The sequence below is a fragment of the Rhinolophus hipposideros genome (assembly GCF_964194185.1).
Source record: "Rhinolophus hipposideros genome assembly, chromosome: 24".
Lineage (NCBI taxonomy): Eukaryota > Metazoa > Chordata > Mammalia > Chiroptera > Rhinolophidae > Rhinolophus > Rhinolophus hipposideros.
In genome coordinates, this window is record NC_138070.1 from 18,412,307 (window position 1) to 18,439,367 (window position 27,061).

The 27,061-nt window shown below is 52.8% G+C and overlaps 1 protein-coding gene across 4 annotated transcripts in view; it reads right to left on the minus strand.

The window, feature by feature from the left end:
- The window catches only part of AP1B1 (adaptor related protein complex 1 subunit beta 1), a 44,153-nt gene that overhangs the window by 4,411 nt on the left and 12,681 nt on the right, over positions 1-27,061 (minus strand). For 2 of the 4 annotated variants that reach the window (XM_081037318.1, XM_081037317.1), the window contains exons 2-17: positions 23,945-24,007; positions 20,858-20,963; positions 18,272-18,407; positions 17,254-17,499; positions 15,861-16,051; positions 14,822-15,043; positions 12,288-12,408; positions 11,761-11,856; positions 10,668-10,783; positions 10,164-10,329; positions 6,720-6,818; positions 6,033-6,292; positions 5,187-5,388; positions 4,317-4,337; positions 3,549-3,692; positions 871-1,016 (exon numbers count right to left, since the gene is read on the minus strand). In XM_081037318.1, the coding sequence (XP_080893444.1) occupies positions 871-1,016; positions 3,549-3,692; positions 4,317-4,337; positions 5,187-5,388; positions 6,033-6,292; positions 6,720-6,818; positions 10,164-10,329; positions 10,668-10,783; positions 11,761-11,856; positions 12,288-12,408; positions 14,822-15,043; positions 15,861-16,051; positions 17,254-17,499; positions 18,272-18,407; positions 20,858-20,963; positions 23,945-23,981 (2,309 nt within the window). In that variant the 5' untranslated portion in view covers positions 23,982-24,007. The remainder of the gene's footprint in view (positions 1-870; positions 1,017-3,548; positions 3,693-4,316; positions 4,338-5,186; positions 5,389-6,032; positions 6,293-6,719; positions 6,819-10,163; positions 10,330-10,667; positions 10,784-11,760; positions 11,857-12,287; positions 12,409-14,821; positions 15,044-15,860; positions 16,052-17,253; positions 17,500-18,271; positions 18,408-20,857; positions 20,964-23,944; positions 24,008-27,061) is intronic. The other 2 variants (XM_081037320.1, XM_081037319.1) reach the window with 1 other exon arrangement.

Below are 27,061 nucleotides of genomic sequence, written 5' to 3' on the forward strand. Positions count from 1 at the left end.
GCGGGGCCTTTCCTAAGGCCTTTGGGACCTCTAAGCTGCTTCTAACTTGGAAACTCTGTGAATGTCCAAGTCACTGCTGCCAATTCCCATCTCCCAGGAGGGACGTGGCCTTCCCAAGTGACATGCAGGGTTTTACTTTCTGGGCCAGAATTGGCCAGGTCACAAGATGAGTAGCTGTTACCGTCCCTGGTCTGACAGAAGTTCAGGACCCACTGGCCCACAGGCTCTCCCTGGGAAAGCAGCCCCTTCAGTCAACTTCTTAGAGGCTCAGTTTGCTCATCACTAGAGCTGCTCAGGAAGAAGAATCATCAGGAGAGGCTGCTTGGGTTCCCCAGAGAGCACTGCTGGCCTAGCTGGCCTGGTCCACGGAGACCCTGGTGGTGCCAGACAGGAGACCTTCCCCACTGACCCCCAGTGCTGGAAGGGGTGAGGAGCCCGGAGCAGCCACTGCGTAGAGGCCCTGTCTGACAGTTTAATCCTTTGCTGGCAGGCAGGCCCACTCCCCATCCGCCTCAGAGCTGGAAGCAACTCAGGCCTGGAAAGGGGGCTCCAAGCTCCTGTTATGTGGGGGGCTTGCCAAAGGCAGGCTCCTAGGCTGAAGCTGGGGACTGTGTCAGTAATACACCCCTTTGGGCAGTGGAGAAAGGCAAAAAAAGAGAAGATGCCCTACCCCCTCTGCCTGGTCTTTTGGAGTCCATATAAAGAGGTCACTGGAGAGGAAAATCACCGCTTTAGAGAACTTTGGCCTGACTTGTGGTTGTGAGGAACACCCACCTTCACCATAAAGGAGGCACCAGGCCCCTGGCAGCCCTGAGCCCGGCCTGCAGGCACCAGCATGGGCTCTCAGCAGGCTGGCCTCAAGGAGCTCACCTGTTGCGGTTGAACTGGATGGCAAAGTCGGTCATGACCTGCAGGGCCTTGTTGGTCAGCTGCAGGTCCATGGAAATGGAGCCCACCTGGCGAGTGAAGGTACCTGAGATCTCCAGCCCCTTGGCCTTCATGGCTGGGAGCCAGACCTGCAGGGGAGAAAGGAGGGTGGGGGCCGGGGTGCTGGTGTGTGCCACTCCCCCAAAACTCAACAGCCCCTTCTCCCTCCACCTCTCTCCCTCTCTCTCTCTTGAAGGTGCCTCCCAGATTGACCACAACTGCCTTTATCACCAGGGGCCGACCACGTGTATCCTGAGATGAGAAGGACCCTGCATGGCCCACCCAGGGCCACCAGCACGGTGTGGCTGAGGACTGCAGCAGCTCTGGGGAGGGAGGTGCTGGTGTGCCCAAGGGCTGACCCAAGTCTTCAGAGATCACAGAAGGAACAGTGAGGAAGTAGGGCTGAGGAAAGTGAGAACAAGCAGGCTCCCAGCCAAGGAGAGCGGAGAGCCCAAGGCCGTCCTGGGCCTCGGCCAGAGCCTCAGGCCAGCATGGCGTCACAGATTGTCCTCCCTGGAAGAAGGCCGGGCTGGCCTTTAATTGTAGAAACCAGTCTGACCAAGGACAGGACCTAAGAGGACTCTTGCCTGGCCTGCCCGCTGTTGTTTGGCTGCCCTTGTCACCTGAGTCTCAGCTTAAGAGCTGTCTCCTCAGGGAAGCCCACCCCCAGACTCCTTCCCTAGAGGTATTTAGGGAGTGTCTGCTGAGCAAATGGCTGGAATGAAAGCCCGGCCCATGAAGGACACCTGCTGGTGTCACCCTGTGGACATGCAAATGCCTCTCAGGCTGCTATTCTTACTCAGACAGCCCACAGCAGGGCAAAAGGCTCAGGCCCCATACACAGCTCCCCCAAGGCGCCCTGTGTCAGCAAATGTCCTACCGTCTCTCAAGTTGCTAATACCAGGAACCTCAGAGCCACCTGGGCAACAGTCCTCAGCCCACCGTGACCCCTTCCACCATTATGTAGCCAGTCCTGCCAATGCCACCTCCTACAATCTCCTGCCAGGTCCTCCATTTCTTTCCTCTCTACAGGCACCACCTGTGTCTGAGCTGCCATCAGAGTTCACCAGGGAAGATGGCGGCTGCCATGTGGCTGCCCCAATTCCTCTCCCCAATTTCCATAGCAGCTGAAGTCATCTTTTAAAATGCAAATTTGATCATGGCACCTTATAAAACCCTTCCAACCCTGCAATGGCTCCCACTTGCCCATGGCTTCTATAGCCCGGTGCTCTGCCCTCCCCGGGGTCTGCTGGCACCTGTGTCTCCGGTCCCTCCACATGCTATTCCTTCTGTTTGGAAAGTGATTCCCCATGCCCCCCGTCCCCCAATCCTTCCTAACCCTGATCATCCTTTGCTTTTCCTGCACAAATCTGTGAGGGCAGAAGCACATGGCTTTAGTTCTCAGCTATAACTCAGCAGGAACTCCTGTCAGGTGACTTCCCTGTGCCCCTCCTCGCCACCAGGCCTCCTTTCCCAGGTTCTTATAGAACTGGCTATCTTTCTGTCACCAAGTCTGACTGGTGAGATGGGGACCTCAGCTCTCTTGGTCATTGTGGGTTGATGGAATCTAGCACAGGTCCTAACAGAACTCACCCTGAACATTTGTTTACTGGAGGAACCAATGAACTGTCACTACCTACTGATCCAAATGCTTGAGGAACTCTAAGTTCTTGTACACAGAGAAACGCATCCCTCTTGACCAGGAAATTTGGAGAATGTATTTATCCCCACAGGCGGGGTGGGGAAATACACATGAGACAAATAATTCTAGGCAGTCACAATGCTGTTACGAAAATGCAGACAACATACATACTGATTCTGAAGGGAAAGCAGCCACATCCTGAACATCCTATGACTAAGGTAGTGGGGAAAGTCCTTCCCATGATGGAGTGACTCCTCCTCCAGGCAGCCTGCCCTGACTTCTCCTGATCTCAAATGAACACATAGCTCCCTGAGGGCCACCTGTCTGAAGGCCAGTTCCAGGCTTTATATTCCTGGCAGCCCTGTGATGCCTGGTGAGGGTATCTTCTGGAGTGGGCATGCCCAAGCCTTTACAACACTGAAATACATCATTTTATTCTTTTCCTTTTATGTCTCCTCTATGCAGTGGGAGCATCTTTTGATTTATTTTGAAATTACATGTGTAAGTAGGTCCACGGTCCACAAATCTTATTTAAGGACAGAAGAGAAAGGGGGCATTGTAAGATGTCTATTATCAATGAGGGCCACTGAGTCAGACAGCACTACTCCAACCAGATGGGACTTTTGCCAGTTCCCTGGACGGTGCTGGGTTCTCCTTCACCTACAGGCCTTTCCACAGGCTGTTATCTTGGCCTGGAGCCCTCTCCCCACTTTTGCCTAGCTAATTCTGACTTGGTCTATAGGCCTGAGATCCAGCTTCCCTTTGGGACACCTTCCCCAGCACCCTGCCCATGCCTGATATAGCATGTTTTCCCTGGGTTCCCATAGCCCCCGGCTGCCCTCAGCACCGTGCTGGCAAACAGTTGCTGCTCCTGGAGCTCATGACTGCTGGCTTGAGCCAATTCTGCAGAATTTAAGGAGCCCACACATCAATCTCTAATTTTCTCTGCTCTTACCACAAGAGGAAGGATGGTACTTACTGTTTTTGGGGCCACGTATGATCCTGACAGGGTGCCCACGCCACTGGTCAAGTCAAAGAGGTCACTCAGGCCACTGCCCATGGGTGCTCCTAGGTTGGCTGGTACTGTAGCTGCTGGGGGAGTCACGAAGTTGGGGCCCCCGATCTGGAAAGACAAGGGGTCAGAGTCAGGCATCTAAGGCAGGGACATCAGGGGCCCGGGATGAGCAGAGCCACCTGGTTCTTCAGAAAATAGGGGGGTAGGGCAGGAGGGGGTCCCACAGGGCTGCCATCACATCAACTCTAAGTTGCAGAGACAAGACAAAGTGAAGTGGGTGGAGAAGAGAGGCAGAGCCCTCCCATGCCCTGCAAGCCTTGGGTCTCAGGAGTGACCTCTGGGAAAGGGCTGGGGACACTCACAGGCTAACACAGCCCACAGATAAAGGGGGTGCCGGAGACACACTGCTATGCTGTGACTGTGCTTAGCAGATGGAGTGTGCCCTCCAGGACATCAGAGAGGGGCTGTGGGGACAGAGTGGCTGGCGACCCTCAGGATGACAAGGCAACTCTGTCACAGGGTGGCGAGGATGGGTGAGGAATTCAAGGATATGGAGACCCAGTGGCAGCTAGACACCAGACAGTCAAGGCAGAGGCTGCCAGGACACTGGACAGAAGGCCAGGGTTCAGCAGGGAGATCCTGCTTGGACATCATCTGACCCTTGGGATGCTGGGCCAGAGCTCTCAGGAGGAGCCGGGACAAAGGCTTGGTGACACAAGGGTTGAACCGTACCCCTTCAGGCTCATCCCCCATCTCCAAGCAGAAGCAGGCAGGGTGAAGAGAACAGGCAGCCACATGCACAGAGAAAAGCCAGGAAGGAGAACACAAAGAGAGATGAAAGGGGAGGGGGAAGAGAGAGAGAGAGAGAAAGAGAGAGAGAGAGGAAAATTAGTTACTGCTGCCCTATCCGAGATGAGTCTGGTGCAAGGCTACGCCAGGCCTAGGCGGGGCCCAGACCGTCTGTATGAAGGGCACTAACCCCCTGGCTTTACCCCACCTCCCACATCCCATACCATGGCCCTTCCTACCCTTTCCTGTGTCACAGCCTTGGGGACTTGAGCCAAACATGGCCAAGTGACAGAGGCTCTGGCTCTACGAGCTGCCCCCTCTACCTGGCTCTATCAGCTGCCTGAAGAAGTTCCAGGGAGGTACCCAGGCCGGTCTCAGCACCCCTTCTACAGGGCAGGAGGGCTGTCTCTGACCGCTCATGGGCCTCGCTCAGGCCTGCAGGGCTACTGCCCCCAGCTGGTGCCGGGTATGGTGGGAAGAGGACACAGGTCTGGCTCCTGCTGCCCTATGGCCAAGGTGCCTGCAGCGTCAGACTTGGGGGAAGGGGCGAGGCCTGGCCCTACACTGTCCCAAATCCCTTGTGCCTCAAGGCCTGGTAAAGAGCTAAGTCCTGTGCCTGCCACTTAGCAGCTATGTTCTCTTGGAGGGAAGGACACCTAACCTCTGTGAGCCTGTTTTCTCACCTACAAGTAGGGAGCTACATGATCACCTTCGCAGGCAGAGGTACCTGGTGCCTGGCACAGAAAAGGTGTTCAATGATCGCGCCTCTGAAGATCATTATCAATGTCATCCAGAGGGGTTCCCAGGACGTACCAGGCTGTCAAGGCCACCACCAAGAAGGTCCACAGCTCCCATCTGCACCGAGGAGGTCGCCAGGGGTGGGCCGCTCACCGGGGGTCCGAGGTCCAGGTTGAGAAGGTCACCCAGCAGGTCGCCTTGGGCGGGGATGACATCCGGCTGCTCGCCAGAAGGCGCTCCAGGAGGGGCTGTCTCAGGGCTCTCTGTGCTCTCGCTCCTGCACACACACAGGCAGAAGAGGGTCAGCAGGGTGAGCGTTGGGCTGTCTGAGGGAGGTCCGAGTCCGCAGTTTCCAGGACCCGGCCCTAGGACATGTGTCTGCTCACTGTCCCAGAAGGGGCTGTCTACATGGCCCCTCTTCCTCCCTCTTCCCCCGTTTATCCATGTGTTTGGCTCTTCAAGAGATCCAGATTCACGGGGATGAGTGAAAGGAGGGAACATCTGTATTTCCAACACTTAGCCCAATCTAAAGAGCAGACTGGATGCCAGTCCCCAGAAGACTGGGCAACCAAGCCAAACCCACCACCTGGGAGTGGCAGACGAGGAAAGCGAGAATGGGGCTCTGGAATCAGACAGACTCCGGCCTGAGCCCAGCTTGTTGGCTGTGGGACGCTGCAGCAGGCACTCTTCATGCCTACTCCTCGTCTGTTAAATGGGGATATCTCTACGCGCTGGTCTAGGGCCCCAATGAGCTCACCTAGTCAACACCTGGTGTAGTAACCACTCAAAAAAGGGTCTCTAGAACCACAATTTTCTCAGACTCAGGCCTCACCAGGGAACATTACTTCAGGCCTGAGCCCGAGCTACTGAACTGAGGAAGGAGGTGGGAGGCTCAGCCCGTCACGGGCCCCCTTCACTCACGAGGCGGTGCGGGGCGGCAGGCTCTTGTGCACCACACCCCGGCCCCCCTCCACAAAGGCGCTGGGCGGCTTGTGGTAGACGGAGGCCAGCGTGCCGATGTAGCAGATGAGCTCGTCCAGCAGCGTGGGCTCGATGAGGTCCGTCTCTTCAGAGATGAGCGGCTTCTCGGCCAACACCACCTCCTTGGCAGCCACTGGGTCAGTGGAGAGCAGGCGCCAGTAGATGTAGCCGCGGTCCCGCAGGTCCGGGTTGTCTGAGTCCTTGTGGGGGGTGATGAGAAGCCCATGAAGCTCAGAGCAGAGCAACCGGGGAGGGGAAAGGGAAGAAGGGGAAGGAGCAGCTTAAATGGACATGGCCTCCCAGATCCTCCCCTTGAGCTCCTGTCTCCATTCCCCACTCCCCTCCACGGGCAGCCTGCCCTCCTTGCCCTCATATAAACCCCTGCTTCTCACAGACTTCCCTCTCCTCTCTCATTTACATCTGTCTCCATTTTACCACCTGACCCCATTCCATCTTGATTTGTTTATGGCCGAGCTCCCAGAGTAGGCCTTCTGGATCACGCTGGGGCCAAACCCACAGTAGTGGCATTCTTAGGGGCCTGACCACCCAGGTCTGGCTCCTGGGGCTGAAGCGCCCCTTGTGGAGCAAGAGTTGTGCTGGGCACAGCGGGGAGGCTGGGGTACCCACCTGAGTGGCCAGGCTGAGGACCTGCTGCACCAGCTCCTGGGTCTCTGTCGGCTTCTTCAGAAAGAGTTTCACAATAGCTGTCAGCAGCTGCAGCTGGACCTGCGGGAAGACAGAGGTGACAAGGAAGAAGTGTGAGCTTCAGGTGGGGACAGCAGGAAACCAAATGAGGGCCTCCAAGAGGGAAAAGAGCGTTCCAAGGCCCCGGAAGTGGAGAACAGCTTTCCTAGGTTTGGGAGTGGCCATGGAACACGGACTAAGGCCATAGGGGGTGTTGGTAGTGCTGAGTGGGAGTGGCCTAGACCTTGGCATTACCACTCAGGAAGGAGCTGGCCGCTGTACCACTTGGCAACCCTACGCAGGCCAGGGGCTGCTGCCCAGCCTCAGGGTCCCAGAAACCTGTCAGGGCTCCGGGCCTCCCAGTGCCGCAAGGAGCCCACAGCTTAAAAAAGGCAACACGTGTAGCTGGTAAGCTTCTTAAGGGGACCACCGTCAACAAGTGGAGGTGGTGGTAGTGCGGCCCAGGGGACTGGGCCATCAGGGCCCACAGAGCCAGCCTGTCGTTGAGGAGCTGCGCTTCTACCCGAGGGTGGGAACCATCCTTGCCCAGGCCTCGCTCAGCTTCCACCTCTTACCTGGCTGCTACCTTCACCTGAGCATGCCTCCCGCTGCCCTCGGCTTGGCCAAAACCTCCTTAACCCTCTGAACTCATGCCGACCCAGCCCCTAATGCTTCTGCAGCCTCCTGCACCGCCACCGCCATCAACACCGCAGCCCCCACTGCATTGGAAATGCTTTCCAGCCACTGGGCTGTCCTGTGGAGAAGGCCCCTTGAGGGCAGAGCATGTCTGTCACAGTTGTACCCCTGGTTATTCCTCCATCTAGTACTCAGTGTGTAGCAGGCACTTATGACTGAAAACTGGCTGACGGAAGAGACATCTCTGAAAGAATAACCCTCTGCACACAGTCCTTCCTTAGCCGCATCTCATTTTTGCCAGTCCCGGGAAAAGAGGGCAGCCTGAGGCTCCTGAGCCAGGGCTGTGCCAGGGACAGGCCTGCAGCACGAGGGCAGGAGGGGACCTGGCAGCACATCCTGGGCTTGTCCAGCCAGCGGGCACTTACAGAAACAAAGGGCTGAATTACCGGGTACACAGGCTGGAATGACAGCAGGAGGCAGGATGGAGGGGAGGCGGTCTCTTTCTGGGAATGGGTGATGCAGAGTCCTTGTGATTTGGTTACACATGAGCCAGTGGCAGAGAAGCAGTGAGCTATTTCCAAGGCAGGAGGCAGCCCAGGGACTGGCCTCTAGCCCTGGCCCTAGCCCCCTGGCTGTATGGCCTAGAGAAAGCCAGTTGGTGAGGGAGAGGTGTGGCCTACTTTGGGGGTTCTTGTGAGCTTTGAAAATGGCAATTTATGGCCGCTGACTCGGAGCTAGTTAGATCACACCTCATTTGGACTCTGGTTCTATCACTTCCCAGTTGGTTGATCCTGGGCAAGTCATTTCACTTCTCTGAGTGTTTCCTCATCTATAAAATGGGTATAATACCTCGCACGGTTAATGGAAAACTCAATAAGACAACAAACAAAGAGTCTATTATGTATTCTGCTCAATACACAACAGCTGTCATCATCGTCATCGATTTCAGCACGGCCACCACACAGGGACTCTTTACCAAGTTCTTCCCAACCCAGGTCAGCTGGTTGCCTGGAGTCATTCATCACTGTCTGGTCTGCTACTCTGTCTGGGACTCTGGCCATGAGCCCAGCTCCTCCCACCTCCCAACAGCCCTCCTGCAATGCTGCTGCTGCCTCTGCCATCCACACAGGAGACAGAGGCAGGCTGGGCTGACGTTCCACCCTGGCCAACACGAGTTCCCCGTCCCTCAGAGAGGCCTAGGAACCTAGGACCAGGAGGCTCAAAGAGAATCTGAAATAGGTTTCCAACTGCAAAGCACCAGACAAGAATTCTTATAAAAGCTCTGAACTGTGCTGTGAACCCAGGAGGCAAAGGGAGAGGCTAGTTAATTGAAACACCACCACACGGCTCCTGTTTGCCGAGCACTGCAGTGGGCAGTTTACCCACATCACCCAAAAAGCTTTGCAGGAGCCCTGTACCAGAGACCAGGAAAGGGGCATGGTGAGTTGAACCTGCTCCAGGCCACCCAACAGGAGAAGCCTGGATTTATTTCCCCACCCCAGGGAGCAATTAATAACGGCAGGGCCTTCAGATATATTTCCAAGGGAAAAATGCAAGGTGCTGAACAATTTGAATTTGTATAGTATGCTATCAGTAGGTTTACAAACATATGAGAGGGAAATATGTATGTAGTCAATCCTTGTTATTTCTACCGTCCACATTTACAAATGTGGCTACTTGCTAAAATTTGCTGGTAACCCCAACATCAACACTCGTGGCACTTTCATGGTTATTCACAGACATGTGCAGAGCAGTGCAAAATCCGAGTTACCTGACATATACATTCCCAGCTGAGGTCAAAAGAGGCGACACTACCTTTTTATTCTCACATCATAAACAAGTGTCCTTTTCAGTCTACTTTGTGCCACGTCTTTCACATTTTGTTGCTTTTTGTGGGTGATTTCTCTGTTTAAAGTGGCCCCCGAGTGTAGTGCTGAAGTGCTGTCTAGTGTTCCTAAGTGCAAGAAGCTGTGAGGAGCCTCCTGGAGAGAATGCCTGTGTTACGGAAGCTTGGCTTAGGCATGAGCTGTAGTGCTATCGGCCCTGAGTACAATGTTAACGAATCAGTAACGTATGTTAAACAAGGTGCGTTCAAACGGAAACACCCAGTAAAACAAGGCTATGGATTGACCAGTAGACTAAAAATGTTGGGACCAGAGGCTCGTAGGAACCCAGCTCTGTATTTCTCCTGGGAGCAATGGTTTCCTTGCTAATTCAGGGACTTTACAGAACATAAGAACCGCAAATAACAAGAATCGACTGTGTACGTGTATGTTTACGTGTACACAGAAATTTGTGCATACCTGCTGGTGTATTTCTAAACTATCTGGAACTATTCCCAAGAAACCAATGAAGAACACTGGTGACCTTTGGGAGAACTCGTAGCCGGGAAAGTGGTGGGAAAGAGAATTTTCACTATATGTATCCTTTCGTATCTTTTCAATTTTGAACCAAGTCAATGTATTATCTATCCCAAGAGAAATACAGAAACAAAACCAGAAAGCTCTGTGTGCCTTCAAGGCACACCATCGGAGGCCGTCCTCACATGTCCCCCTCAGGTACAGTAGCGTGGGGGGGAAAGGGGCCACACCTGTCACCCATACATAACTTACCTGTCTGTCCACACCATCAGTGCTGTTTTAGGAGGGGCAAGGCTCTGCGGCCTGCTGGCTGAGGGGAGTTTCAGAGCAGGATGGACCACAGTGGTGATGACCCACACCCTGGCCTGAGCCAGCCCACTCGACAGCTCACCTGGGTGCTCTCATCATGGAAGCCCTCCAGGAAACTCTCCAGCAGCTCATCAGCATTGTCAATCCGCTCGGCATACTCGCCCACAATCCAGATCATGGCAGCCCGCGCCTCGGGCTCATCCAGGGAGTCCAGGTTCTCGCATAGTGTGGCAATCACGCTCTCATACCTGGAGACCAGCACACAGCCGACATGTGAGTACTGAAGGAGCCTGGGCAACTCCAGAGGCCCAGCAGGGGTCAGGAAAGACAGGCAGATGCCGGAATGGAGAGGGTGGTGAGTAATGGGATTTGAGTTTTATCTGTTACATTTTAGTTCTTTTGCTCTGTGGAGCAGAGGAGGAGGGGGGCAGCTCAGGAGCAGTAAGAAAAAACAAAGGCTTTCTTTTGAGAATGCTGTTTGTGGCCCAGAAGTAAGGAGAGAGGAAAGGCTCCTCCTCCGCTTTTCCTCCGCACACCCCGACCCCAGCAGAGCCGCATTGCCCACACTAGAGGGGCGGGCACGTACTTGTTGGGGTACTTGCGGAAGATGTCCTTAATGACCACAATGGCTTCCTGAACCACGTAGTTGACCTTGGTCTGGATGAGATCAAGCAGCGTGCTCACACAGCGCTCTGCAGATTGCTGTGGGGAGAGGAGATTGTGGACGAGGCCCTGCACCCACCTCCGACAGTGCCCTGCTGACTGTGCCTTGGCCACGGGCTCAGTCACACCTCTTCCTTGTCACAGCAGAAGCATAGAACACTGTCCCCAGAGAACGGGGGAGAATGAGTATAAAATGATGGCCCTGGAATGGCAGGGACACAGGCAGATAGAATTAGACTGAGGAGAAGGCCAGTGGAGCTTCTGCGAGTGGGGAGTCCTCAGAGCTCCTCCAGGCCAAACCCTGAGGGAAGCCTGACACTGCATTTCCCCAAATGGTCTCCCATGACCAAAAACTTAGAAAAGCTCTGCTTAGACACTCTCCACCCCCCAATTCCAACATGCTGTGCTAATGCCCTCATAGGAGAAATTTCTCAGGATGCCATCACAGGTGCCAGGGGAAAATGTCCCAAGGCGCTGTGCTGACCAACTGTCCCACGATTCTCTAGCCCCCAGTGGACCCATTTAAGGAAATTCAACTCAGTGGTCAAGGAACATCTCCATAGGAAGAGAACGGGAGGGACGAAACGCCAGGACACGGGCGTCTGGCTATCCTTGGGAGCTGGAGCAAGAAGCGCATAGACAGCTGAATCACGATACTTGCCAGAACGTTTGACAGGTAGAGCCCCTGCCCCAAAGCTCCATGAAGTGAAAGCTGAGTCTACCAGGGCAACCACCAGCTGGGGCTGCCCCGTCCTCTTAGCTAATGCTTCAGGACAACCTGTGATTATCATAGGTTCATTTCATCTGCAACAACTCGAAGGCTTAACGGAGATTATAGAGTAAGAAGGAGCCCAACCAAATCTGCACAATGGGTGCCTTGGGGACTCTGGTGATGACCCTCAGGCATTCCCGGACCATGAGCAGATGGCAGATTCTGCTTCCATCAGACTGGTTTCCTGGTTTCAGCTTTCTTCCCCTCCAGCTCCCCAGGTGAGGACAGAGTCCCAGAGCCTCACCTCCACCTTGATGGCGCAGCGGCCAATGGCTCGCACAGCCTTCCGTACAAAGTCCACATCCACCTCTGTCGCGTACTCTTTAAGCTCTGCCAAGACCTGTGGCCCAAACAGAGAAGATGGGGTTGGAGGGATCTGATGGGGCAACCTCCTGGAACACCCGAGCAGTGGGGATGCACAGATTCCTAGGAAAACAGGATTCTGCCTCTTGCTAGAGGTAGGAGGCCTAAGGGAGACAACTGTCAGGTGCCCCAAGGGGACAGCAGGGAAGGACTAGTGGGCAGCGCTGGACAATCCTGTTTAGGTTGATCTAGCTAACATATCCACATAACCACCCTTTTCAATGGATGGGTAAGTAATAACAGGGAGAACAGATTCTTTATCACTTAACGCTTGTTACGTGCTTTCTTCCAGAGCCTGTGTCCCATGCTAAGTACACTCCGTGAGATGAAATGTTAACAGTGAGGGTCGGCAGCCTGCCCAGAGGCCCACCCCAAGGCCCGTGCCCCTGGCCACTGCCTCCTGCTGACCTGGGCAATGTTGGCCTGGGAGGCCAAGCGAATCATGATGTCCAGCTTCTCCAGCTTCACATAGATGGGGTCGTTGTACTTCACGAAGAAGACCTTCATCTCGTGCTTGAGGATCTCAGGCCTGGTGGTAGGGCAGGGTTGCCCAAAGAGCAAAAAGCAAGTCATCAGCCCTGTGAGAAAACGCCTTCCACATTTGCTGGGGCGCTTCTGGGGTCTGAGGTGGAGGCTGACACCCGTGAAGGCCGTCACCACCATGGTTGCCCACTCCTGGGCAGGAGGCCCACTGACTGGCCATTGTGTGTCTAACCACATCCCAGGAAGGGAAGAGGGAACATGAGCAAGAGGTTTCCCATTAGAGAGGCAGCAGGCACCAGACGACAGGCTTAACCTTGGTTCCAATCCCAGCATGTGACTGAGGTCTCTACTTCCTCACCCATGCAATGGGCATGACACTGAGCCAGAAAGCATTACCACCGCAAGCCTGAGTCTCTAGTCTTAGAAAGGCCTGGAGTCTGGGAACTCAGCTTTCGGGAGTTGTCTCACCATTCCCTAAATGATAAAGGTGGTTAACTGCGCCTAGACTGTAGAAACAACATGGTCTATGCTAAACACTAGCTCTTTGGTGGGTGCCAGGCAGAGGATGGCCACGTGAGTACCAAATAGGCACCCCCAGGCAGAGTTACACATTTTATTGCTGAGGGAAGAGTGTGCTCTGTGTGACCCCCACCCCCATGGATGGGAGGGCATATAAGGAAGTCGGCACGTGGATTCCTCCAGACTCCACCTGTGTCCTCCTTCCTTAGGCTTCAGCTGTGTATCCTCACTAGTTTTGATAATAAATCTTAGCTGTGAGGACAATACATGCTGACTCCCATGAGACCTAGGGAGCCAATGAATGTGGGGTGGTCCTGGGGAAATGACGGGGCTGTTGTAAGTTACACATGACGCATCTAGCATGATCGGTGCCTGCCTCAGAGAAGGCGCTGGCCACACAGGAGCGATCAGCAGTAGCACTGCTCCTTCTTCAACTGACACCACCCACATCATTTTTCTTAGATGAGGAAAGCTAACAGGTGGAGAGGCTTGTACCAGGTCACACATCTAGTGCAACTAAGGAGGCAAGATGAGAGTCAACACCCCAACTCCTACTCCGATGCCCTTTCCAGAACAGAGAGGAGGAAGGAAAAGGAATGAGGACAGACGGTGAAGAAGGGAGAAGACACAGCAGAGAGAAAGGAGGGATCCTGGGTACTCCGTGCTGCTGTGCAAGCTGCCGAGAGGTCCTGACAAAACAAGGAGCCTCCGTCGTGCCTATGGGGGAGGCAGGATCCTGAGCTGAGGGGGGGGCAGCAGCAAGAGGTGATTTCTGCAATCAGGATGTGGCAAAAGCTGCCCAACCACATGTCAGGACCGGGCCAGGTGGTACCTTGGCAACACAGTCGACTTCTTAAGAGATTTGCCATGTTAAATATAGCCCAGGGAGCCTGTCACGCTCCACGTCACTACACCTTACTAATCCTGCCCTGCAGCTGCGAATCCCTGTGTCACTCTTTTGTCTAGGCACTCAGAGAGCTTTCCCATATTTAATTCCAAACCTTCACAAATGTCCTTATTCCACTGATATCTCTGGGCCCCCAAGAGTGTCCTAAGAACCAGACTGATGTTACGATGACAAGGAGCATCTTCCAAGAGAGAATGTCTACGAGGCCCTTTCCTCTGTGTAGCCCCGTTCCCACCAATGGGGCTGCTGGAACTCACAGACGCTGGTGAGTTCACTGCTAACCAAGCTAGTTGACCAAAAAGGCCGGGAGCACTCGAGTCCAGCTCCATTCTGCAGAGCTGCTGGGCTCTGTCACTGGATGATTCCAGAGAAAGCCTCCTGCTTTGGGTCCCTTGGACCTGCACTGCTAACTGCTTTTCAGCCCACCCACCCAGGGCAGCGGGCACCTTCCCTTAGGAGCAGTGGCTCACTGCCGCAATCGTTCTCCTGGGGAGGATGGAACCAGGTTGGGCAGCGTTCAGAGCCACTCTGACGTACCACCTCCCTAGCCCCCAGGCTGATGCAGAGTCCACAGCGTCTCACCTCCTGCAGTCCTCCAACCTCAGGGAATTGGACCAGAGCTATGGACTCTGTCCCCAGGGAAAATGCATGCACACAGACAAAATCTTACAAGCCATTTCTAGAGAGCTCTAGATTGTGTAGCCATCCACTGTCTGTGGTGAAGAAGCTCCATGCTAGCTTTTACCTGATTCGCTACCCGGTTAGGCTAAACCAGGGCTTCGCCACCTCAGCCGTACTGACGTTTTGGACAAACAGTTCTCTGTGGGGGGCTGTCCTGCGACTGTAGGACGTTACGCAGCATCCCACTAGATGCCAGCAGCACCCCCAGATGTTACAACCCAAACTGTCTGCTGACATTGCCAAGTGTCCCCTGAGGGACAAAACTGTCCTTGGCTAAGAAGCCCTAGATTGAGCGGAGACTTCCGGCATGTGACACTAAGTTGCCCAGCAGCGTGTGAGTGTGGCCCGGTACCTTTTCTGCACGATGAGGTTGATGTTCCGCAGCGCCACGTACTGCAGCTCGGGCTCGGCAGAGAGCAGCGTGACGAGGGGCGGGGCCAGCTTCTTGAGCAGCGTGCCGTAGTAGTCCAGGTCCTTGGACAGCATCTCCATGAACTTCATGAGCACCTTCACAGCAGACAGCACCACCGCAGAGTTGGCGTGGGAGAGCCTGGGGGTGACCCGCTCACAGATGCTGGACGCCGTTCCCAGGGCGCAAAGAGGAGACAGACAAGGGGAAACACCTGTTTTTAGTTATCAAGACAGCATGTCTTCTGTATGTGGGAGACCTTCTTTCTGGTTCTACAGCCCGCAAACTGACCCCAAGAGGTGAGAAAATCCCTCTGAAGCTCAGTTTCTGTGTCTAGAAAACGGAGACAATGATGCCGACCGCACAGGGTTGCTGGGGCTTAAATGAGACAACGCATGGAAAGCACCAGCAGGGCCTGGCATGTAATAAACACGTGATCAATGGCAGCCCCTTCCCTTCCTTCGCTGCGACCGTGTTCAAAGGGGCAGGCTATCATGTTGGTTAGGACTAAGTCAGGGAAGTGCCAGCTGGGTGACCTGCACGATTTCCTCCACTTCTCTGAGCTGGAGTCTCCTTTCCTGTGAATGGAGACAAGGAGGAAACCATCTTCCCAGAGTTGCGTTGAAGATTAGCACGCGCATGGGAAGCACCAGCAGAGCGCCAGGCAGCTACCCAGTGAGACTTCCACGAAAGGAGGCTCCCATGCTGCCCACCAACCTCCCTCAGCCTGAGGTGACCGGGATCTCTGCTAGCTCCCAGGTCAGGCCCTGGCTTCTGTCTCTGCCCACAGTGAGCAGTGAGCTGACTGCCTGAAGCAACAGCATTAACAGCCTGGCCCTGGCCTCCCTTGAGGCGTGTCTGAGGACGGTCTGTGGGACAAGGCCTGGGAAGGAGCCCACTGGAGGCCTGAGGCCCAGCTCGTGGTTACAGACCCCCTAAGGCCAGCTCTGGCTAGGCTGCACGCAAGGGGCAGCGTGCTCACCTCTGGGCCTCCCGGTCATCCTTGGGCGTGTAGTTGGCCAGGCAGTCCAGGATGAAGATCTGGCCCCATTCGGTACACTCATTCAGGGCTGTCAGCAGCTTGTTAATGGACTGAGGGTTCAGGTCGAGGAGGTTGCTGCTGGGGTGAGACTCGGCGATCTCAGAGAGGGCAGCTACTGCGTTTGCCACCACCTGGTTGAGAGGGTGGAAGGGGCAGAGGCTGGGGGCACTGCTCACAGGCCAGAGGGCAGTGGGGCTAATGATGCTGGCTGGTCAGAAGTTGAATATCCTGAAAAAAATATGACCCGATGGGCAGGGTCTGGAGCACGAAAACCCACTCTAAGCACTCCCCCTCCTGACTCCTCTGTAAACTGGAACTAAATAAGTGTACCTGCCATTAAAGAAAGAGAGGGGAAAGATGTAGTTCCAGGGGCCTGGCAAGAGAAAGCTTTCCAGCTACCCAAGACACAGCCCCATCTACCCGTTACAACAGCTCACTTCAGGCGCTGTCAACAGTGCTTCTGAGAGCTAGAAGATTCCTGCACAGCCCCCGGGGGTTGCTGGGAACAGATGGGGGCTGGAGTACAGAGGGGCTTGCAGGGGAAGCTCTAGGCTCTCAACCCATTTCCACCAGAGCAGCTGTTTTTATGTGTGCTCTGCATGGTTCTCAACTTCTCCCTATGCTGGTGCTCCCATGGCCATCCGCATACCGGCCACTCTGCGCCTGTGTGTGGTCAGTGTTTCCATAGGACACAGAGGGATGGCTGGACCCAGGGGTTTGTGCATTTCATTTGAAACAGGGCTAGCCGATCTGTCCTCCAAACTGCTGCCACCGCTGTGTGTGAGGAGACGAGTTCCCCTCCCAGCTACAACCTGGTGCCCTGTCCTCCAGCCTGTGCTACTTCCAGGGGGATCTCTAAACCCTGCAAAGATGTGGGGAAAGGGAAAAGCACCTCACATTCAGAGCTCAGCGACGGTCTTGGCGAGAAGACAGTGAGAGTGACAGGGACTAGAAGGAGGGCCTTAGTTTAGGTTGCAGCCCTACTGTGTGCCAGGCCATACCAGGTACATTGCCTTCACAGCTTAAACCTCACAGCGCTCTTGCCAACCACGCAGGATTAGATCCATCTTACGGATAAAGAAAAAAGGACTCTGAATGTTAGGCAGTTTGCCCAAAGTCACACAGCTTGTTAGAGAGGGCGCAAAGAAGAGAATCCAGGTCTAGCTCCCCGCAAAGGTGGTGCCTGAACCACTGCAGACACGAGAACCATTAGCCCGCCCAGCCAGGCTCTGGCTTCCAGGAGCTGGGGACTATCTGGTGGAGGGTCAAGTCACGGTCTTCCCAAGTAACCCATGAGGTGGTAGAGGTGGCATGGTGGGTGGCAGCGGCTTACCATGGGGTTAGAATCGGAGATGAGATCTTTAAGGGTGTCCAAGAAGCCCTGGTCCTCTACCAGCTGGGCGTTGATGTCATGGAGCTTGGCCACGCACACGGCTGCCGTCTTGCGCACATAGGGGTCCTCATCCTTCAGGCACTTCCGGAGTGGCTCACACAGGTACTCCGTGATCTTGTCAACGCGGATGCAGCCCATGGTCCGCACAGCCAGGGCCCGGATCAGGGGGTTGGGGTCCTCACAGTCCTGAGGGGAACCAGCCATTGGCCAGGGGCAGGGGTGGGCTGGGCAACATCAGACGGCTGCTGTGGGAATCTCCCAACTGCGGCCAACAGCATCACAAGTACCATGTATGGGCACCGAGCATGTGCCAGACACTGTGCTGGGCCTTTGGGCTTGTCGCCTCTGATCCTCACAGCAGACATACAATACCCTTCCTATGTTGCAGGGGAGGAAGCTGAGGCTCTCAGGAAGGCTGGGAGCTCACCCAGTCACTGAGTGGAGCTGAGTCCACCCACATCCATCCAGCACCACAACCCTGAATCTTTCCATTGGGCCACAGAACCCCTCATCTGCCCATATCTGAGCACAAACAGGGGTCGGGAGCTAAGGTTCTAAAGGTGCACAGAGCTGACAATTCTAGTCCCCATTTGTTCCTCAATCTGGAGGACAAAAAATGCAGAAAGAAGCAAAGCCTAGAAGGGGAACACAGAAGCTCTCAGACACTTGCTGAATCCTGCCCTGGCAAAGCATGCAGGCAATGGCTGACCCCAGGGGAACTCGGGGACCAACAGGGCTTGTGTGACTTCGCATGGAATGAGTTAGCAGGGTCGAAAGCATCTGATGTTTTGGAAAGCGGGAGGAGCATGAAGCCCTCTTGGAAGATGAAGCCCTCAGGCTGGGAGTGAGAAGGCCTGGAAAGGAGTCTGAGTGTTTCTACCCAGAGCCATAGTGCTTCACCCCAGGAGATCGAGAGGGAGATGGAGCAGTGAGCTCCTCCCACCAAGCTCCTACTCACCTTCACAAAAGTGTTGACGGCCATGATGGCCATGTCGGGCTGGCTCTTGGCATAGTTCATCAAGTACAGGTACACCAGCTTCTTCAGTTCCAGGTTGTCCGTCTGCATACAGTTTACCACGTCGGGGAAGAGGGCACTAGAAGGTCAAAACGGCATCAATGTGGGGAAGGCCAAAGAAAGAGGAAGATTTTTCAGGCAGCTAATGGGGCGGGGAGAAGTGTAGGGAGACACTGGATAGGAGGGAAGGAGAAAGATAACAGGACTTCCCAGTAAAAGGTAGGGCATCAGCTATGCTCTGTTACCATGGTAGAAATGGAATTCCAAAGGGTGATTTTAAAAGCAAAGAGAGTCCTCTGTTCTTTTCCCAGAGTTCAAACATGAGCTCTGGAGCCCATGAGACCTGGCTCAAACCCAGCTCTGTCTCTTGTTACTGTATGAAGTTGGGAAAATTCCTTCATTTCCCCACCACCCCCCAGCCCATGAGTCTGTTCCTCATTTGCAAGAAAGGTGCAACAGAACCCCATTTCACAGGGCCCCTGTGTAATTAAAGAAGATAATATACTTGGCATCTGGGAAATGCTAAATAAATGAAAATGACTGTTTTTCCTTCCCTGATACTTATCGTGGCCCTTATATTGGGCTGTTGGTTCTGGAGGGTTGTAGGGAAGCAGGGAAGCGCTATGCTGCTTTCACCACAAAGGCCAGCTCAGACACCCCCTAAAATTCAACCCAGCGTGTACAGAGCATGTGCTATACTCCAGGCTTGGCACTACGGGCTGTATGTAGGCACCTGCTCTCATTTAAAAGCCCCGAGAAGCCAGGGGATTATCCCCATTTTATAGAAGATAATATGAGGCTCCTAAATGTCAAATAAGCTGCCTGAAGAGCCAGGTCTGACTCCAAAGCCCATACTCGAGATGGCTGTTATTCTGGGTAGAACCGTCCCCAACATGGTACCCACAGTCCCAGAGTCACAGGCCCCTTGAGATGAGAAATATGGTTAGACATCAGTTTTCTGTCTCTGGAATTCTCCCCTCCCCTCTCCAGTCTCGTGATTTTTATGGGTAAGAACACGGTAACAGAGACTTAAGAGGTCAAAGGGAACTTCCTGAGCCTCAACAGGTAGGAGACCAGCCAGTGCTAAAAGTGACAGATCACCTTGGAAGATGAAAGATGACACGCGAGGAAGAAAGCGGTGGTGGGGTGGGGTGAAGGGTGTGGGGGAGAGGAGGCACAGTTGATGAGCCCAGCCTGCTCTTTTGGGCCGTGGCATCAGCACAAGCTCATGTGAGATGGAAGAACAAAGAGGCTTCCTCTGTGCAGAGGTGACAGTGGCGTCCTACTTGAAGGAGAATGGCTTTGTCCCAGAAGGAACCTGATTTGGAAGGTGGCCCTGTTTTCCGGCAGACGCCCAATCCCTTTGCCACTGTCTTCAGCAGGTTCCTCTCCTGCGGTGCTGTCAGGATCCTTGCTCCCCGAGGGTGGCAATGGGACAGGGCAGTCCGCGGAGAAGCATGGAGCAGTGAGATCCTGGTGTGGGACCCGGATGAGGAGCTGCCCCACGTCAGCACCCAGGCCTAGGAAGCAGGTACTGGGCACCATGAGGGCACAGAGGAGACAGAACAGGCAAAAGCCACCTGGATTTGGATTTCAGAAGAGCTGGGCATGAGTCCTAGTTCTGCCATTAACCATGTGACTATTGGGGAGTCATTGTACTCCTTCTTTATTTGGTTTCTTTGAAAAGTAAAAATATCATTACCTACCATACAGGAATTGTAAGGAACTGCTGGGAAAACATCTGAAACTGTTCTGCAGATTCTCAAACACTGTGCAAGTGTTAGGTTGTTGTAAAATCCACTCCCTGCCCTTGGGGACTTCACAATGTGGTGGGCAAGTAAACACAAATACACACACGCAAAGACTGGTCTAGAATTAGTACCAGGTGATAGGAACATAGAGCAAATGCTGTGTGCTCAAGGCGGTGGGCTGGGACGCTGAAGGGACGCAGCAGGAGACCTTAGTGGGTTTTCAAAATGGAAAGCAAAGCCGCGCAAATGAAAAAGGGGAAAGGGACATTCCAGGAAGGAGAAAAGCACGAGCAAAGATGGGGCAGCAATTCTACACGTGATCTGCCCCAGCAATCAGAGGCAAACCAGAGGCTGCCAATTAGTGCCAAGCTGGACAAATCCAATATGCAGGTATGTTTTCCGTGCGCAGTGTTCATTTCTTTAATACCATCTGGTAATCTAAAATAGGGAGATTGAAAATGAAAAATCCAACTTCTCATTCTTTTTTTAAAAAGCAGAAGACCTGGCCACACTGGGTTTGTTTTCCCCAACTGGCAGCGATCCTCTGGAGTTTCTGACAGGGTTCATGCCATGTCCACTTGCCCGCGTGTGGCCTTTTTGACCCAGTTCACTTCGCTCACTCCATTACTGCCTGACCCCATTTGCATTTGAGCTCGTGCCCCTTGTGCAAATGAAGCCTTCTGGTTGGAAATGAAGTTTGGGAGGGAGCTAGATGAAGGGAGACCTGGGTGCCTAGAGAGACCCTAAAGGAGATGGCACGCAGCCTCCTCCTGCACACCTGACATCTTTGCCCACGGTCATCGATGCAATTACTTTCTTCACCGCCTCCTTCTTCTTCTCCTTCTTGTCACTGTTGAGCTCTGCCTTCAGCTCGAAGATCTCCCCTAAAAAAGGAGGCAGGCAAAAAAGGAGTGGTCTATCCCCACCCTGCCAGAGGGAGATTCCCAGTCCCCAACTTCCCCCAGAGTGGGAGGGAAACAGGTAAGACACTCCATGCTGCCGGCTGAGGGCAGCTTTAGGCCCCCGGTCTCACGTGGAACAGGCAGCAGAGAGCAACAACTGCTAGGAGAGGAATTATCAAGATGAAAGCTTGGAGGTCACACTATATTGAGGAGAAGAACCGTGGAAGCTACAGATGTTCTGAGAGAGACAAAAAGCGAGAAGGCAGGTCCTGCTCAGCCAGATGGCTGAAAACACACAGAGGGAAGCGAAGTCGTCCTCAGCCACCCTTACCCAAAGCCCTTAGGGCGGTGTGTGATGGAATCTGGGGACTTAAGGTCTGAGGGGAGGGGGTAGGATTTGCTCAATTCCCACACTTGGCTTTTCCTGTTTTCCTAGAACTTCTAGTTAAAACAGCTCACTCAGGGTTTCACTTCCTGAGACACAAGTGGTTGCTCAGCTCTGAGAATGGGAATCCAGCTGCCCCACGAGGGATCTAGCATGCAATCAACTGTTTTTAAGAACTTGATCTGGAAAAAGAAAATGAGGAAGTAGGGTTGTCTGGGGCCCTGCTGTGAAGAGATAGTCAGGACCCTGATGAACCTAGAAAAAGGTTAAGAGGGCAGACTTTGGAGGGACAGGCCTCCCTCCCTCAGAACAGCAGCCGCCAGCATTTCCTGAGCTTTCTCTAAGCCAGGTACCCCTCTAACTTATTCCCACGCTTTCTGTCATTTCATCCTCACAATTCTGCATTTCGCCTCCTCTCCCTGCCATTTTATAGATGAGCAAATGGAGGCTGCAAAGAGTTCAGTAACTTGCCCAAGTAACACAGCTGGTAGGAAGTAGGCCGAGACTCAAAACCAGGTCTGCCAGCTCTAAAGCCTGTATGCTCAGGCTTACCCAGGACACACACTTTGCTTCTCTGGACCTATTTCCTCATCTGTACTCTCGACCTTGACCAGGGCACTGGATTTTCCCATTTAACACTCAGATGTGACCCTCTCATTTCAGTGCTGGCACTCAGTGGCCTGCATTAAGGGTGGCCACTATTATTAATTCACCATGAGACCCGCTGCCTTGGCTATCTCTTTTGTAGAGTAAGAGTCCTAGGCTTCCCTCCCAAGTTACTTGGGATAGGGGTAAAGCAGACTGTCACATGGGGGTAAGTGCTCAGGAAGTTCTAGACAGATTTACAGTGAGAAAAAGAAAACTAGCAGGTTTTTATCATGACTGAACAATGTGGTGTTCAGCAAAGAACTCCAAACAAGGGTCATTAAGAATACACAGCACAGCCCGGGGCAAGGCCACAGTGAAGACATTGCTCAACAGAGCCACGAGGAATCTGTAGACCTTGAAGTTCGAATTCATGGCTCTGTTGGGCTGAAGGAACCCGTGCTTTTCTCCAAGAGACAGAGAGGGCCATGTCTCTCAGCTATGGAGTCCAATAGACCACGATGGCTTTGAGCCTGGGCCCCACTGCAGGGCTGCCCCTGCTTTGCTGGAAGCCTTTGGCTGGTTACAGTACAACTGGCCCCCATTGCTGAATCTCGGCCTGACCCCCCTTGACCCCCAGAAGGCTGGTGAGGTGAACCTGGGATCTGCCTGCATCTGAATGGCTCCCCTTCTCAGTCCCACACAAGGCATGTGATTCTCCTACCCCATTGCCTCCCCGCTAGCTAAGGCAGGTTCATCATCTGCATCTCTCATCAGAACTGTGGTACTAGCCTCCCGGCCTCCCTCAGCTTCACCCCCTTCACTTTTCAGAATCTGCTTGGACCTGCCCTTGCTTCAAACCGTCACTGATGTCCGATTTGGACCTAAGCATCTCTCTACAGACATTCCCCTCAAAAGAAAACACACAAAACCCCAGCACTGCCCCCCAATACACTCAGCACTAAGCTCATCCCCTCCGGCCTGGCTCTCCAGGCCCTGATCCCCACACCTCTGCAACCTTCCTTCCATCACACTCTTGAATAACTTGTGCTGAAGTGCTTTCCTTTCCCCGAATGTACCAAGGGCACTCGCCCTGCTCCCCTCTGCAGCCCCACCCCCTTTATCTAGCCGGTCCACCCAGGCCCCTCCCACAGCCCCCTACAAATCCCTTATCATGGCACCGCTGCCTCTCGGAGTGATTACTACTTCATAAACTGTCTTCTCTGCTCAACCACCAGCAAAGCCAGTTTAGAGACTGTCTCCTCCGCTGTACATGGAAGGTATTCAATAGAACTGGCTGGACCCATAAATGAATGCCTGAGAAGGGGCAGCTGACCCAACGACGACTCTTTTAATCCGGTTAGCAGGCGTGTGCCAATCGCACTTGGAAGGAAGCAGGGAGGAAGGAAGGGCCAGTCAAAAGATGCTTACAGGGTCAAAGCATATCTGCCAGCTGCTACAACAGCCTCCGTTTCCCGAAAAGCGGAAACAACCACAATATGCAACAATATAAGATGAGCTTAGCAAATTTCAGTGTAGCGACTCAGTCAACTAATACTGAGTGGTCAGAACTGTGGGGAAATGTTTATGGTAAAGTCAAATGAAAAACAATATAAACGCTGACTTCAGCGACATCAAACATGCGCCCTCAGATAAGGCCTAGACAAACATTATCGTTGTGGGGCCGCAGATAGCGCTCTGTACCCTCTGTCCTCTGGAAAAAACACATCATATTTAACAGTTTTAAGCCATGGGGAACAAAAGGGCTCTTTTTCTGTACTTGGAGCTAACGCTCTTCCCTTTTAGTGTTCTAAAAGAAGCAGTCAATTTCTACACCATCAACAGTTCAGTTTTCTGGAGCCATAGGGTTAAAGATACTCTGGGTAATTCCCACGACTCCTTCCAGGCCCCAGGTCGCCCCCCGTGAGGAGCAAGCAGAAGGGGTGGGCAGGGAAAAAGTAGGACAAGACCCCACAATGAAACAAAACAGTACCTTTCTTGGTCGTGGTGAAATATTTTGAGTCAGTCATTTTGGTCCTTTATCTGTGGCCAGACTCTGCAAGACAGAAAAGAGGGGTGACTTTCCGCTGTGTTCCATTCCATTTTCAGTGATGGAGCACAGGAGCAGGCGAGAAGGATCCAGCACACATGCGGTACGGGAAGATAGCTTCTTGTCTCTCTACTGGGCAAATGAACTAGTAGATAAATGGCTGATCAAACTTGGAAGGCAATTCTGAAGGATCTAGCACATTTTTGAACGGGCATATCCTTTGACCTACCAATTGTACTTCTAGGACTCTCGCCCACAGAAATACCTGCACAGGATGTAAAGGTTTTACTGCAGCACTGTCCACAACAATGCACCACTGGAAATAACTTCAATGCCCATCGATGAGGGAAGGGCTCCATACTCTGGAAGAGTTCACAGATTCGAAAGCACCTCCCAATCCCGGTGACAGCAGCCCCTTGTGACCCCGCCTGGTGTAAGGGCTCACACAGGAGAACTCATCAGAGCCTCAGCACAGCGTCACCAGGGTACTGTCATTGCCCTCCAAAGTCAAATGAGCTTGGAAAATGCCAAGTTTAAATGTCAAGCGACCGAGAGTCCTTCTCCCCTCAGCTTTTCCAGCTTCTCTAACAGTGATGTGCATCACTCGTCTCTAGAGAGGGCTAGCGTCCATATGCTGCGGCCCCTGGTGTTCCCCAAATCGAACTGGACAGTGTTCTCAAAGCACCTCTCAGGACATCTCCTAGAGTAAAACAGAGTGAAGTGCTCTTCTACGGCAATAAGACAAAGAAAGTACCCCGCTTGCTGAATGAGAATTCATTCAACAAGCATTTATTGGTTACCTACTGCGTAACCTCAATAGTTCCTCTTGGTCAACAGATGAAAGATAAAAGAAGCTATGTAGGAGCCAAGTGCCCTGGATACATGGCAGAGACTTCTGGGATTGTTCTAACATGTATTAAGAAGCTATTATTGACTGAGCCCCTCAAAGCCAGGGGTTTCACACACATTCTCATTTAATCTTACCAATAAGGTAACTGCTTTTAACCCCATTTTTACAGATGAGGAAACTAAGGCCCAGGTAGGTTAAGTAACTTGCCCAAGACCACATGGCTTGTAAGTGGCTGGACTGGGAGACCATTTCAGGTCTGAGCTCAGCATCGTACTCTATTAATGAAGGAATTCTGCTTCCCCCTTCTGAGACGGAGGACAGAGCCTGGCAGTGGCTAAGGACTCAGTCCAAAAAACCTCGAGACTTTCAAGTGTAATCTTCCAGTCTTACCTGTAGTTTCACATGGTAAGAAAACTACACAATCCCCAAAACATTTAGTTGGAGAAAAGTCACTCGCTTTGTCCCTTCTGTTGCCTCTATGGAAGAGACGCAAACATGTAACCCATGAACATCTTCCTTCAATTCATTACTATGTGGGGGAGAGATGGTGGGAGGGGTATGAGGGATTAAGAATCATTTCAAAAGTCTCTGGAAACAAAACCAACATAGCTTCTCTTCAGCCCAACTGTATTTTTCCAGACTAAGCTTGTATTTATGGCAGGATGGCAATACGGCTGCTCTCCAACTGAGACACCCATAGATTTTGTTTCAGTAATCAATGGAAAACAAATACGTACCATCTAGGGGCTGCCTTAAGTCCTTTGTGGGTCCCTTTAAGATAAAGAAACAAAGGCTTGGCTGATAAAATAGGATAAAGAAAAAGACAGAATTCTACTTTCCTTTTGCTTTGCAAGGTTGAAAAGGGATGATGGTACTTTTCTATGGGAGCTACAGGAAAGAACAGAAGAGCCCACTGCATTGGATGATGCCAGTCCTGCAATGGGGACGCTAACTGCCACTCCAGGCAGCAGGAGTCAGGGCTGTAGACAAATCCACAAAGGGAGGACCCACACTGGTCTGGCCCACAGCTCCATCTGTCCTCCCCATTCATGCCCGGCCCAGGGATCCACAGCTGGCCAGTGTTCAGTTGATATTGTTGAAAGAAATGAAAAGGGGCCACTGAAAATCCCAGGGAGCCTCAGCCTGCTCTTTGACAGCTCTGTTATGTAACTATTTGGCATTTGTTTCCTATAGCAGTTTACTTACATTAAAAACAACTTTCTTTTCAGGGCACATAAAGCCATTTTACCAGAGAAACCTCACCAAGCGAGAGGTTCTTTTTGGAGCTCTGAGAATGAGCAGGTAAACAGGATAATAGGATGTCTGTCACACAATAAAGGGCTGCATGGCTTCAGAGGTCACAGGCTTGAGAGCACAACTGGCAGAGGTATTCCAAACTGTTTCTCAAGTTTAAGTTTAGTCTAAGAAAAGGGATCAATGAAGGCAAAAGGGGCTAAAAATCACAGGCCGAAAGAATCACAAAAAGTAACATACAAATAATGCCAATGTTAAATCTAGAAGGAAATCAAAATCAACAAAGCAAAAACTACCTTAGATGACTAACGTCAGCACTGCCCAGAAATTCTTTCTTCTCCAGTAGAGGAGGGTGTCAGGGGCTTTCCCCTGATCTGCAGGCACAACACAATTATCCAGGGGCCCTAAATTCCCAGAACATAACCTGCTGGTGACAGATTTGTGTTGTATGCAGTCAACCAGGTGAAGAAAAAGGTGGGAAATTTGGGGGATTAAAAAAAGCAACAAAGCTGTAGTGTCAGTCAGGTCAAAACATCACAGCTGCTGACACCCCTAGAGCGTTGAGCTTTCAATGACACTCTTCCTTTTACAGGTGCTAAGCAACTGTACTCACAAACTTCAACTGCCAACCAGTGGGCTGGCGCTGGGCACCTCTTTGCTCTGCAGTATCTATTTTGCATATCCCTCTGCAGAGGGCCCGATGGGGCTGGTGATGCAGAAATCAGATCCCTCTGAAATTGTTTCACATACAGGAAATTAAAATAGAGGAGGAAGGAGAGGTGGGGAGAAGTGAAAATGCTTTTGCAAAGCCCACCCAGGGCACAGATTAGAAAAACCTCACTTCACTGTGAAGAATCTCCTACACCCTGTTGATCTACTGCAGGTGATTATTTTCTTGTGTCCTTACACTGCCTCATGGATGTCAGTGCAAGAGAGATTTTTCATTCTCTTTGCAG